General features: G+C 48.4%; 1 protein-coding gene across 1 annotated transcript in view; it reads right to left on the bottom strand.

The window, feature by feature from the left end:
* Positions 1 to 12,166, bottom strand: part of SGPP2 (sphingosine-1-phosphate phosphatase 2) — a 32,093-nt gene that overhangs the window by 4,871 nt on the left and 15,056 nt on the right. The window contains exons 3-4 of the mRNA XM_068407026.1: positions 3,159 to 3,338; positions 484 to 573 (exon numbers count right to left, since the gene is read on the bottom strand). Of these exons, the coding sequence (XP_068263127.1) occupies positions 484 to 573; positions 3,159 to 3,338 (270 nt within the window). The remainder of the gene's footprint in view (positions 1 to 483; positions 574 to 3,158; positions 3,339 to 12,166) is intronic.

Here is a 12,166-nt window from a genome sequence, read left to right on the forward strand (position 1 = left end):
TCACGTTTTACCCTCCTCCCCTCACCCTGGCTGCCAGCGTGACTCACCGACCTGCTATTCCTTCCCTGGCACTCCCAGGCTAAACCAGCCCGGAATATTGCTCGCTGACAACAGTGATACTATTGCACAAAAGCCTCAGCTAAGGAGCACCGTCAGTTGCCCACGTGCATTCCTGGCAATTAAAATTTCAAAACAGAGAACTACCGTTCAGCTGCCACACCAACCTCACCCGGCTCCTCAACCCACGTGCGCTGCTGCTTCCCGACCAGCACAAATAATACCCCTGCAGACTGAAATAGCACTAGCCTGAGGGTTTCCTCACAGCCGCCGTTGAATGTACAGCCTGAAATTTAGTGGTGTGACTCCTGTAGTACTCCTGCAGTGGCACAGCCAAGGCAGGATGCACATCGCTTGAAGGGCGGGCGATGGGAATCGCTGTAGGTAAGCGGAGCTAGAGGCACGACGGGTGCGGGGCATCCTTACCAGAACAGTGTGCATCCCCGTGTAGAGCCTGCTCAGACACACCAACATCGAAAACACAAACGCTGCTGCCAGGCCTAGTTCGAATGGATACTGTGAAAAGGAGAAAAAAAAATAAAAATACATGGAGTTATCCACATCAGTATATATCTGAAATAAAACATCCAAGCAGCAGACTGACATAAGGATCTTGCGTTGGGAAGCAGCTCCTGAGCTGTACCTTCCCAAAGAGATTAACGTGTCCCAGACAAGCCCTCCCATCGGCCAACGTGCCATCCTGCTGCAAGGGCAGTTCCCTATCTGTGGTGCCCACTTTGGCGAAGTCTTAGCATGGAGAAACCTGGGAAACAGATGGTATTTGCAGAGTTTTTCCCAACATCCACCTGCAAAATCCATGTTAGTGCTAAAGACCTTAAGGAAAAAAGGCACAGTGTGTTGTAGGAGCGATGCCCAAGATGGAACTGCAGCTTCAGACCACCCGAGGGGAGCGTGGGAGCCGCAGAGCCCGACCAGGGCGTGATCAATAGTCCTCGACCAGCAGCGGGGAGGGGAAAATCAATGGCTGGGCTGAAACCGCAGCCCAGCTATTACAGCAGTCAGGACCGCTCTTCCCTGTGACGCTTAAGGTTTAATCATCTGCTTATGAAGCTAGTTTCGCTTAATTCCCTCTCTGAGTTGCCTACAAACAGGGACAGAAGTGTTGAAATAAGTCAACTTTTAAAAAGGAAAAAAACACCACACATTTGGTGAAGAATAAGCTTAACTTATTAGCCCTTAATCCACTCATTCAAATCCTGAAACCAAGTGAGCTGGTGGGCTCCTCTCAGTTCCATAAAGGATATTTTTTCTGAAAAAAAATAACCCTATCCAAAATATAAATAAATGAAATTAATTCACCCGATTTGACACAACGTCTCCATCTACTGCCGCGAGGCTGACGGCTGGCCAGGGTGGCCATAGGTCAGCGCAAAAATGCTGCTGTGGAAATTTTAAGCATAACTCGCTTCTGACCCCTTCCCCCAGCATACTCCAGCCCCCAAAACAAAGAACTCAGACTCAGCTGCAGATGTCACTCCCAGTTCATAAAACGCTATTTCTCCCTCCCTTCCCTGAGCCATCGGAGAATTTACGCCCACTTTATTCCCCCCTCTGCAGGCAGCCTGGGAGCTAGTCCAGATCAGTAATTGATGACTCGGGCAGCTTTAGAAGACAGCAGCATAATGTACTGGTAGATATTTCCTTCTTAATAGAGGCAATTAAATCATTTAATTATTTTATAGCAGCTTTATTGTTTCATGGCAGTTTCCAAGAAGTACAAGACAGCCCCTGAAGAGCTGCGTGTCCCACTGGCAGCTTATCGATCGAGGAGGAGAAAGTGCAGCTGACCACAACGTTTTGGCAGATCTGATGCATGGGACGGGTCTGGCCTTCCAGGGCTGACAAACATCCCAACTTATGGCTCCTCCTCCCCGTCCCCATCCCACTGCCAAGCGCTCCGACCAGTTACCGTACAATTACCAGGGAGCAGGAGGCTGGTGGCGCAGCTTTGGGCACCACTGACCTGCTCACCCATCCCTGGGCAGGAGCAAAGCCCACTGCTTCACAGCTGGGACCGGATCACTCTGGAAGTTAAATTAATTCAGAGATCTCAGTGTAATTCAGAGATCTAGATGATCTTTCGAGGTCCCTTCCAATCCCTAACATTCTGTGAATCTTTGTTTCTATGAGCCCCAGGACACAGCACCGTCCATCAAACAGGTGATAAAGGGACCTTTTGTCCCTGCTCACATGCTGGCACCATGGGGAGGACACCCAGGGACACTCTGACAGCGAGACCCCCCTGGCCATAATGCCAGCCTTCTTGGTTACATGGGTTTATCTTCAATATACACTTGAGAAGGCTGAGAAACACACTTAAATACAATACAGCCAGGAAGTTACTATTGCTAGAGTACAGGAAACACATGTTTGGATTCATAAAATGAAACTAAAATAATCATCGTGGAGAAACGAGTTTCCAGGAAATAAATCTTTTAGAAAGATAAAAGGCTGAAGGTTTGGTGAAAATAACTACGAGATGTCCCCAAGCAGCCTACAGCTCCAGTGCAGTGAAACTGCTGTTACTTCTCTGACAAACAGGCTCCCGAGTCGTGTTGTACGCTGTTAGTCTAACACAGGGCAGAGCCGGGGCATTTCCAAGGATGCTTTTCCTGCATCATACAAAAACCAGGCGACACAGAGCGCCTTTGGCTTCCCTGGGAGCCGGCGCTTCCCAACGTGCAGCGTTGGCTTGGCAGGTAAGGGGCGGGCACGGGGCGAGCACCGGGCATCTTCCGCAGCAGCACCGCGGCTCCCTCCGGTCACCCCGCGTGCGAAAGCACAGCGAGCCCACCCCACCCCGGCAGGGCAGCACAGCCCGCCCGCGGCTCCGAGCCGGGGTCGGGCTAAAGGAAGGAGATTTCTGCTAAACTTCTTGTGTCTATTATCAGCCAGCTACGGGTAACATCAGGGAAAAACACACGCCTGTGAAAAGAAATACAGAGCTCCTCCGGAAGGGGCAACAGTTTAGGATTTGCTAGTTGTCTGTAGCTTGCTGGAAGCAGACACATGCTTTTCTTTTGGGTTTTTTTTTTGTTTTTTTTTGTTTGTTTGTTTTGTTTTCTTTTTGTACCCCTTACCTTGTACTGGTTCACTGTTGCAATGAGAAAGGAGAAGGAGATGGCGGTAGCTGCCATGGCGTGGGTGGAAGGCATCCCGTACTCGGCATCCGTCCTCATTTCCAGCTTGACGACAGGTGGTGAGAGGGGCCGAGGCCACTTCAGGATGTCCTTGGAGACCTGGCCTATGTACATCACGATCTGGGGAGAGGAGAGGCCACAGGGCTGTCAGTCACCACGGGCAACCCCCACTCAGCCCACTCGAGAACCACCTCTATTTCTGTGTTTTTTCCTGCAAAATCCACCACCCCAAGCACAGGATTTATCCCCTGAATTATTAAAGGGGTTTCCATTATCCCCATCGGCAAAGGAAGCAGCGGTTTTGCTGCACCGTGTTGTAACCTGATCACAAGTGGGACCAAAAGGAGGGTTTGCTGAGGAGATGCAGCAATACGGGATGGTGCGAGATGGACAGCTGCCTCCCACCCCACGCTAGAGAAGTTTAAGTTTCCTTCCTACCCCTCACAACCCCTCTGCTGCAAAGCAAACAGGTATAAGAGAAATTTTTCTACCACCACCTTCCAATCACCGCCTTGCCCAGCCGCGTCCCTCCCGGCGCCAGGCAGCTCTCCGAGAGCAGCACCAGCTCCCCTGTTCCCAGCAGCTCCCGCTCCACCCACCACACGAGGTGCTGCAGGAGCCCACCACCATCACAGTTACCAAATAACAACCTTGGCATCCCTGGGGAGCCAGCAGAGAGAAAACTGGACAAGCAACGTGAAGTACCAGTTCTCCTGCCTAACTCCGCCACAACAAAGGGCTTTTGTGCCCTGCTTGGGGCACCTGAGGTTTAAGCAAGGGCTCCATTAATTAGCTACCTGAGCACTGCGATGCAATGATTTTTGGGGGAAGATGTTGTATTCCCAGGTCACTGCAAGCGTAGCACTGGGAAGCAGAGGCAAGAGGCAGAGCTGGCCAGCATCCCTGAGAGGTGCAGCCCATCCAGCAGCGCTCAGGACACCTACCGTGCTGACATCCTCTGCTCCCCAGCACCCCCTTCCCAAAGGCAAGGGGCTCTCAGCATCCACAGTGAGAAGGACGTGAACAAAAGTCACCGAGGCTGTCCCTGGAGAATGTATTTGCTTTCTATTGCCCCTATCCTTCCTTTGGATAGTGCAGACAGACACACGCAAAACACGCTGTACAAACCAAACCTTTTTTTTTTTAAATACAAAAATCAGGTTAACTGACATCTGCCATGAAAGCTCAGCTGCTGTGTGTGACGGCTGGCTGTTCTGCTTCTCACACTTCCACTAGCAAAGGAGGGGTCTTAAAATAACATCCTCCCCGTGCTGGTGTGAGCCATATGCCAGAACAGCAACACGATCATCCGCTGCCACAGTTGCCACCAGCCCCATTGCACCCCTCTCTCTCCCACCAGCCATTTAAAAAATGGTTCACATTAAAAGACAGACGTCAGGATTCGGGATTCACAGATCAGAACCAGGAAAAAGCCAAAAACGTGTCGTTCCTTCATCCCCCTCACTACAGAAAAGGGCATGCCGTGGGGAGTGCTAGGCTTACAGCCAGCACCGGAGCCCGGAAAAGTGACTGCTGGTGCCTTTGCATCCTTCATCCCACGAATCACATCGCTGCCTTGTTATCAGCCCAACCTGCAGCACGCCTGGCTGCTCCTGCTTCACGCTGATATACAGGGCATAGGGCAGCCGGCAAGCACCCTGCCCTGACTGCTCACAGCAAACAAAGGCTCCAGGAACAAGCATCCTAAAGGAACTACTGCATGAGTTTATTTGGGTAATGCCACCAGTTTCCATATGGATGCAGGCACGTCTTTGGAAGTTAATTAAATTCCAGGTTTGAAAGCAAAACTACTCTCTCCAACAGAAGATAAAACATTGAGGCTACCATTTGTGATACCATCTGACAGGCAAGGTAGGATGAGCCAGTTTATCAGCAGTCCTCTATAATAATGACTTCCACTTGTAGCAGTATTATTAGCAGTAGTACGTAAGAGCATTGCAGAAAGGGAAATGAGTCACCTTTGAAATGAAGGCTATGCTGGGACTCCTCTGACAGTGAAAAACAGGCTGAATGCTGGAGGTGCTACGGGTAAGCAAAAATACCAGGCATCCTCACAACATCTTCCTTCCAGATTAAATTCTGACCCTTATATTTTTTAAAACCACATATTGTATAGACATGTACAGTAATGAGAAGTGAGACAACCTCCATAAAATATCTAGGGGAGCCCAGAACACGTTCAGACTAGGCACTGCCCTCTGAAGCACCAACCTTTGCCTTCAGCTTATCTGGGTGCTGTGCACGTGGTTTTATGGAGGGCAATACCCCTGCAAGTGTACCAGGCACAAACTGGTAAGGGTGATACCCCGGGGTTCACCCAGCTCCACTTGCTTCACAAGGGCTGGGAAGACATAGGGAGGAAGGAGGGGCTACGCTCAAACCATACTCACCTAAGACTTAAATAAAACTCATTCCCAAAGTCTTCACATGGTCATGGAGAGAAGAGGGGACAGGCCCTTGAACACTGAGAGAGCAGACACCATATGCTGGCTTGGAGGTATGGCAAAGAAGAGAAACCTTGAAGCAAGTAATTTCTTCTTACTTTATTGTTCTGTTTGCTTTTTTCCTATGTTGCTGACATTTTTTGCCTACCTAGAGTGCTCTGTTATGGCTCTTGATGCTGCTGTTCTGCATTTGTCCCAACATCTGCGGTAGTTCCCTCTGGGGTGAGGGGCTGCTCCCCTCCCTGTGGGCATCAGAGTCCCATAAAGTGATTTGGCTCCTTGACACTTGCATAACTCCAGTATTGCTTCAGTAATTTAAGGAGTGGTTTTGCTCACGTGCATGTGTGGCCTAGCACTTCCAATGGCTTCCCCCCACTACTCTTGCTGTCTCTGTAGGCAGCTCTTCTGTTGCAGGAAGCAAGAGAGCTCCACATGGATTTACCACCACGGTGCAGACACATACGAAGGCACACAGACAAACACAGCCGAGCCAGCTCTCTGTGCAGAGGCACAGGACTGGTGCCTCAAGGTGCCGTTTCCCCTCTGGAACATTTCCCCAGCAGCTGCCCAGACCCTGAGTCTGGCAGGTTTTAGGAAGCAGGACCAGTGCTGCAGGTGTGCTGCATGTGGCACATCCTCCATCATCCCTCCTCTGCCACAACCTCTGCACAGGGATGGACACACTCAACCGTCCCACGGGCATGTGAAGGTCAGGAGGAGCAATTCTTTTTGCACTATGTAATATTTCAGCTAACAAAGGTGAACCAGAACATATTTATTTTCAGCTTCTGATTTTGCAGCGCTCGTATCTGCGCTATTGATCTACTAAAAGGACAAGATGAAATTCTAGAGAAGACATGGGGTCAAATAGCACTGTCAACTTCTTCCCTGAGACACACAGTGTGGCAGCCTGACTTTGAATCTGCTGTTTTGGCTCCAAAATAGAAATTCTATAACCTGGCTCTAGAAATCCTGGACTGCAATAGTATTTGTCATCTTCCCAGAAAGGAAATTTACAGTTTGAAAATTATGTTGCTTTTTTTTTTATCATAACCACTGGGACAGAGTGACAGGGCACATCGGGAACACTGGAAAGAGGGGAAAAAATAAGGATGCACTATTAATAAACTGGCATTTGCAGGAGATTAGTCAAGCAGAAGCAAAGACTATTCATGGTTGTCAAGGCAGACGTGACTTTGATTCACCAAACAGAATTTAAACCAAGCATCCAGTCTGCCCTGTCCACAGCTTCTGCTCTCAGCATCCCCTGACTAAGGCTTATGTGAGCAGATAAACACTGCAGCAGATAACAGCTGCGACTGTGCCCCTCGAGCATCACTTGGCTCACAGAGAAAGAGGAGCAGGGCGAGGAAGAGTATGTTCTCCTGGAGATACGCCTGCTGCCCCCAAGTCGATGACAAGAACTAAGGTTTGGCTTCAGGAAAACATACCACGAAAGCTGCTGAGCAGCACTGCTGGCCTTCTGCCCCAGCAGAAGCCCAGGTGGAGGAAGCCCCGCCAAGCAGAGGAGCCCCAGGCACCCCCAGCCCGGGGGCCCTAAGCCACTCCCTGACTGCATCCTGCTCCCCATCGCCTCCCCGAGCCACCTGGAAGCCAACAGGGACCACGAGGCTGGGCACCCCCCCTGGGGCACCCACACCTCACGAGAGGGGGTGGCTGGCTAGGAAAGCCCGAGGACCTGCCATCTCCAGAGTGGTTTTTGTTCTCCAGAAAACACATCAATCTTGTGTTAGCTGTGCAGGAACTTTACACAGTATTTGTCGAGGATTCGGTCAGGTGCAATGGGATGTTCAAGGTTGCACTGAGCTGGCGGGATGCTCAAACACTTATTTGAGTTGTCCCACCCATGACGTGAGCAGCACATCCACGAGGCCAGGCTCCAGCCCAGCACGAGCAGTGCCACGCTGAGGGGCGAGTGGCAGCACAGCATGCATGTCATGGCAAGGTGCAGCAGGGAACAGGAGGGAGGGGACAGCATAGACAGCTTCTTAAAAAAAAAAAATATATATATAGGAGGGAGGACTTTGGCTGTCTCAAGCCAGACTTCAGAAAAACAAAACCAGAACAAGACCAAGAGAGCCTCATGCCTCCAGAAGTATAACTGACCAACATCCTAGGACCTCCACTCTGTCTTTAAAAGAAGCCTTCAGCCAAAACTCTAAGATGTGGTGGGTTTAAATAAGATAAATTTGCAGGCACAGTCTCCTGGTAGCAGGAAAAACTACTGTCACATTGATCTGGTTTATCATCTAACACCTAAAACTGGGAAGCTGTTACCACTTGTAGTTGTAGTGAAATACAAAATGCTTCCGATTCAAACTTCACCTTAAATTATTCTGACTGAAATTCAGCAGTCTTGAACTGACATCAGATACACAGGGTTTACCTTAATTCAGTGTCTCAGTTATGAGAGCTTCACTGGCACTTTTTCTTCAAGGGTAGAGTGCAGCTACCAGCACGTACAAAATCCTCTTTCGATAAACACTTTATCATCTTACACATGGAATTTTCTTTTATGGACCATTTCTTTTTGTATTCTGGCATCTTGTAGTTACTTACACGCCTGAATATAGTCTTCCACGTTCTTACGCAGAGTAATACATTGTGCTTCAGAGTTTGACTTTTGAGTGACTGTGTTTGTCAGCTGTTCCAAGTTTGTTTTGATGAAATGTTGCAAAAGCACAAAAATGTTTTGGTGAATTGTTGCAAATGCACAAAAATGTTTGGGTGAAATGTTGCAAACGCACAAAACCTAACAAACAGAAGAATCACTAAACCCAAAGCTCGCTGCAAAGCGAGTTTTCAAAGCAGCATCCAGGGATGCAATCACAGCACAGCAATGGCATCGTGACTGCAGGTAAATTCCTGTGGGTTATTAAACTCCTGGTTACCCGACAGCCAGAGCTCAATTCCCAAGTAACCAACTGCCGACAGCCCTGGGAAGGCTGTTCCTCTGAAAAGCAAGGTGGGAAACTAAATTGCCACGGAGTCAGACCCAAGGACCTTCTCAGCCTGGCCGAGGATGCCGGTGCCCAGCACCGCTCGGGGGGCCTGGGGGACACCCGCAGCCTGCCTGACGCCTGCCCGGCACCACCAGTCACCCCAACTCTGCCTTCCTTCGGGGATGCTGCCGTCACTTGAGTCAGCAGCTTATCGCTCTCACACACCGGCAGCTTCCACACCTGCCCCGACGAAGTCCACGCTGGCCAGCTCTTATTTATATTGCACAAATTAAAGTTTTACAGGCTTAAAAGAGATGTGGGTACATTTTACATCCACGCACCCTGAAAAAAATAACAAAAAGTTTCCAAGCGTGCTGAATGGCAAGCAAAAACTGTTAACTATTTTTTTCCAGGCTGAAATTCCACACCAAAATAAAGCTTTCAACCCCGAAGGGATGCAGAGATTAAAAAAAACAAACTGAACTTTCACTTCTCGAGCCAAGATGTGCAGTAAATTTAAAGTACACTTGGGGGCTGGGTCATGTGAAGTTATTTTTCATCTCTGCACTTCCTGGTTGAAGTAGCAAGTCACAGGCATCAAAGCCTCGTCTGTGCAGAATCAAGAGCGTTTACTTCAAAGAGCTGAAGAAGGGACGCAAAGACACCGGGGTACCTTCAGCACTGACCCAGCATCTTGCTCGGTTTCAGGCAGTTATTTCCCTCGTCTATCTGTAAACGGAAAGGCAAAGCCTACATCAATACTGTGAATCTTTGAAGGAAAGGCACCATGGAAGAACAATGTGCTGTTTTAAGCTCCCAAAGCATCTGGATGTGGCTACAGCCAGGGTTTCCCAGAGCCATACAGCTAAACAGAAAAACATGAGCAGCCGGTTTTGGGGACCGAGGACTGGAGAAGACATCCCAGGGCACCAAGACCACTCCTCTGCTGCTGCTGAAATAAACTCTCTTCATAATTTTTCTTCCTGCCCTTCTCCCTCTCTAAAGCTATTTCACAACCTTTGGCTTCAACTTAGCTTATTTAAGACTGTCTTATGCACATTTCTTCTCATGACTATACTTTTATTTTAAGCAGCTCCTTCCTTCCCCTGGTGTTTACAGCCAGCTCCATTCTCTCCAGCTTCATTTTGTCAGGGACTTATCTAAGCTTTCAGACTCTGCTCAGAAAATAGCATGTTCCCTGATCATCCCTGGCCCTGCTCCAGTTCGAATGTATCTTTCTCAAATGTGGGTGACTGGCTCTGCGTAAGCTGTTACAGATAAGATGGCAGGAAGGCCTTGTAAACAGCATTAATACTGCTTTAATTTTTAAGGGAGGAAGCTGCCCTGATTCATCCTGGGACACCAACTCTGTCATTTCCAACTTGCAGCAGAAACTCACGGGTTTAAGTACCCAATAGCACAAAACAAAGCACCACACTTCTGTTTCTCCACTGCCCAAGGGCAAGCCCACTCCTCCCATACTGACCCCCTCATCACAACCATCCCTGCTGCCCATGTTCCACCAGCGTGTGTTCCCAGCATACCCATGTGCTTTGCACCAGGCTCAAAAAAGGCCAATGCTGGTCCACTGACTCTCTCCCTGCTGAACAGCTTCACTACAAGCTCTCCTCATCCCAAACGATGTTACAAGGGAACTACCACTTCCTTCTCCTTAGGACTTTCCATTCGATACCAACTCCCTTCCCCCCAGCTGGATAACAGCCTTCTGCAGACCGTGCCTGGGTGCTGTGCTTGCCCCTTAGTGCTCTTCCCAGCCTTCTACTGGCAGCTGTTGTCCGAGACTCTCGGGCTACCTGGAATTTTACTTTTATCTAACACGGCTGTTCTCAGCCCCACATCGTCACCCATGCAGAAGCATTTCTTTAAACTCTGAATGGCAGGTAGCCCGCAGATCAGCACTGCTGCTCCCCACCACATCACCAGACGGGCATCCGTCCTTCCAGTGCTACCACCAAAAACCTTCCCGTAAGTTAAAAGCACCGCTTTGTCCCATTGAGCACCTTGGCATCTCCCACGCAGCCAAGCCGATTCTGCTGTTGTGTACATGACCGAGGTGTCTAGGACAGACCGACACCCCTTATAGCACCATGAACGCCGATCCCTGTTCACAGCCCGCTTGCAGCCCATGAGCCACCCAGCTGAGCGCCGTGACAGTAACACATAGCCTGCACAGACATTTTTAGCCATTTCACAATTACATGTAATTAAAATGTTTTTAAAACTACAGATTGTCACAAGTCTCTGTATTTAAAACAGCATCTCCTTTTCCCCTTTTCCATATAAAATGCAACTCCACAACTCCCTCAGTAACTGGAAAAAAGATAATAATCATAATATCACATGCTTGAATACTCTAATTAAGTCAGCCTGGATCTGGCCAGTACTCAGATAGACTCCGTGCAAGACAAAGGCAAGGCAAGTCTGCAGAAAAGCATCTGAGGAGCTCTAAAGAGTCATTTTTTGAGAAATATGCAAAACCAGAAGGCAGTGACTACCAATTAGCATCTTCTGTGGCACATTTCCAGAAGCAGTAGGTGTACTCCTGGCCAAAACCCAGCTCTAATTATACAGTTCCCACCCACTTCTAAAGTTCATCTGCAAGTTATTTTTCATGTTCTCTTTATAAAATGTATTGACTGGGGTTACTGGCACAGAACAACCGATGCCTTCTGCCCAAGACCGGGTGCATTTGAAGGGTATAACCCAATTCAAATTGTTGTTATTATTTCTCATCATATTATTTGGATGAAAGACAGAATATTATTAACCAGAATTGACTAAGTCAAGGAGAAGCTTCACTGTAAAGAAACAAAGCTAGATATCACACCCAAGTTTTTACCAAGCTTCAATTTCTTAAATCAATGTAGATTGACAGCTAAAGCCCCAGGGCCTGTCATCTGCCAGAGATGCTTCCTGCCTCCCTCCTTTGTTCTACAATGGTCTTATTTGGGCAGCAAAGATCTGATCGATACCAAGATGAGCAATGGCAGCTGCAAAACAACCCAGGTTAAAGTGCATGGTTATCTACTGGCTTTCAGTGCCAGAATGGAAATATATAATTTTGTGAAGGCTGAAGTGATGCTGAAGACTGTTAATTTGAGAATGCTGTGGTATTAACAAAAATCAATGCTTTTAAGTCGTAACCTTCAACAGAGAATCTGATTTTTTTTTTCCCTTCAAGTGACTGCAGAAGCACCCTGTTTATTCAACTGACACCTGCGCATCCCCTTCCTATTTGATTTATACTGATTTCACCTGAGCCAGAACTACATGAACAGGTTATGCAGAAGAAATTGAGGTGAGAGAAAGATTTACTGAAGTAGAAAAATGATCCTTAAAATACCATGACACATCAGGAAGGAAGTGTGTTCCCAACCGTTCTGTGCAAACCCTATCAGGAGCTCAATCAGTTATTGAGCTGAAAAAAGTAAGTCAGTGCAAGACGTAACGGAGATGAACAGACACCCTGCGTCAGCTAATGCCTCTCACCTCCTCTCTC

The sequence above is a fragment of the Nyctibius grandis genome, chromosome 8 (assembly GCF_013368605.1).
Source record: "Nyctibius grandis isolate bNycGra1 chromosome 8, bNycGra1.pri, whole genome shotgun sequence".
Classification (NCBI taxonomy): Eukaryota; Metazoa; Chordata; class Aves; order Nyctibiiformes; family Nyctibiidae; genus Nyctibius; species Nyctibius grandis.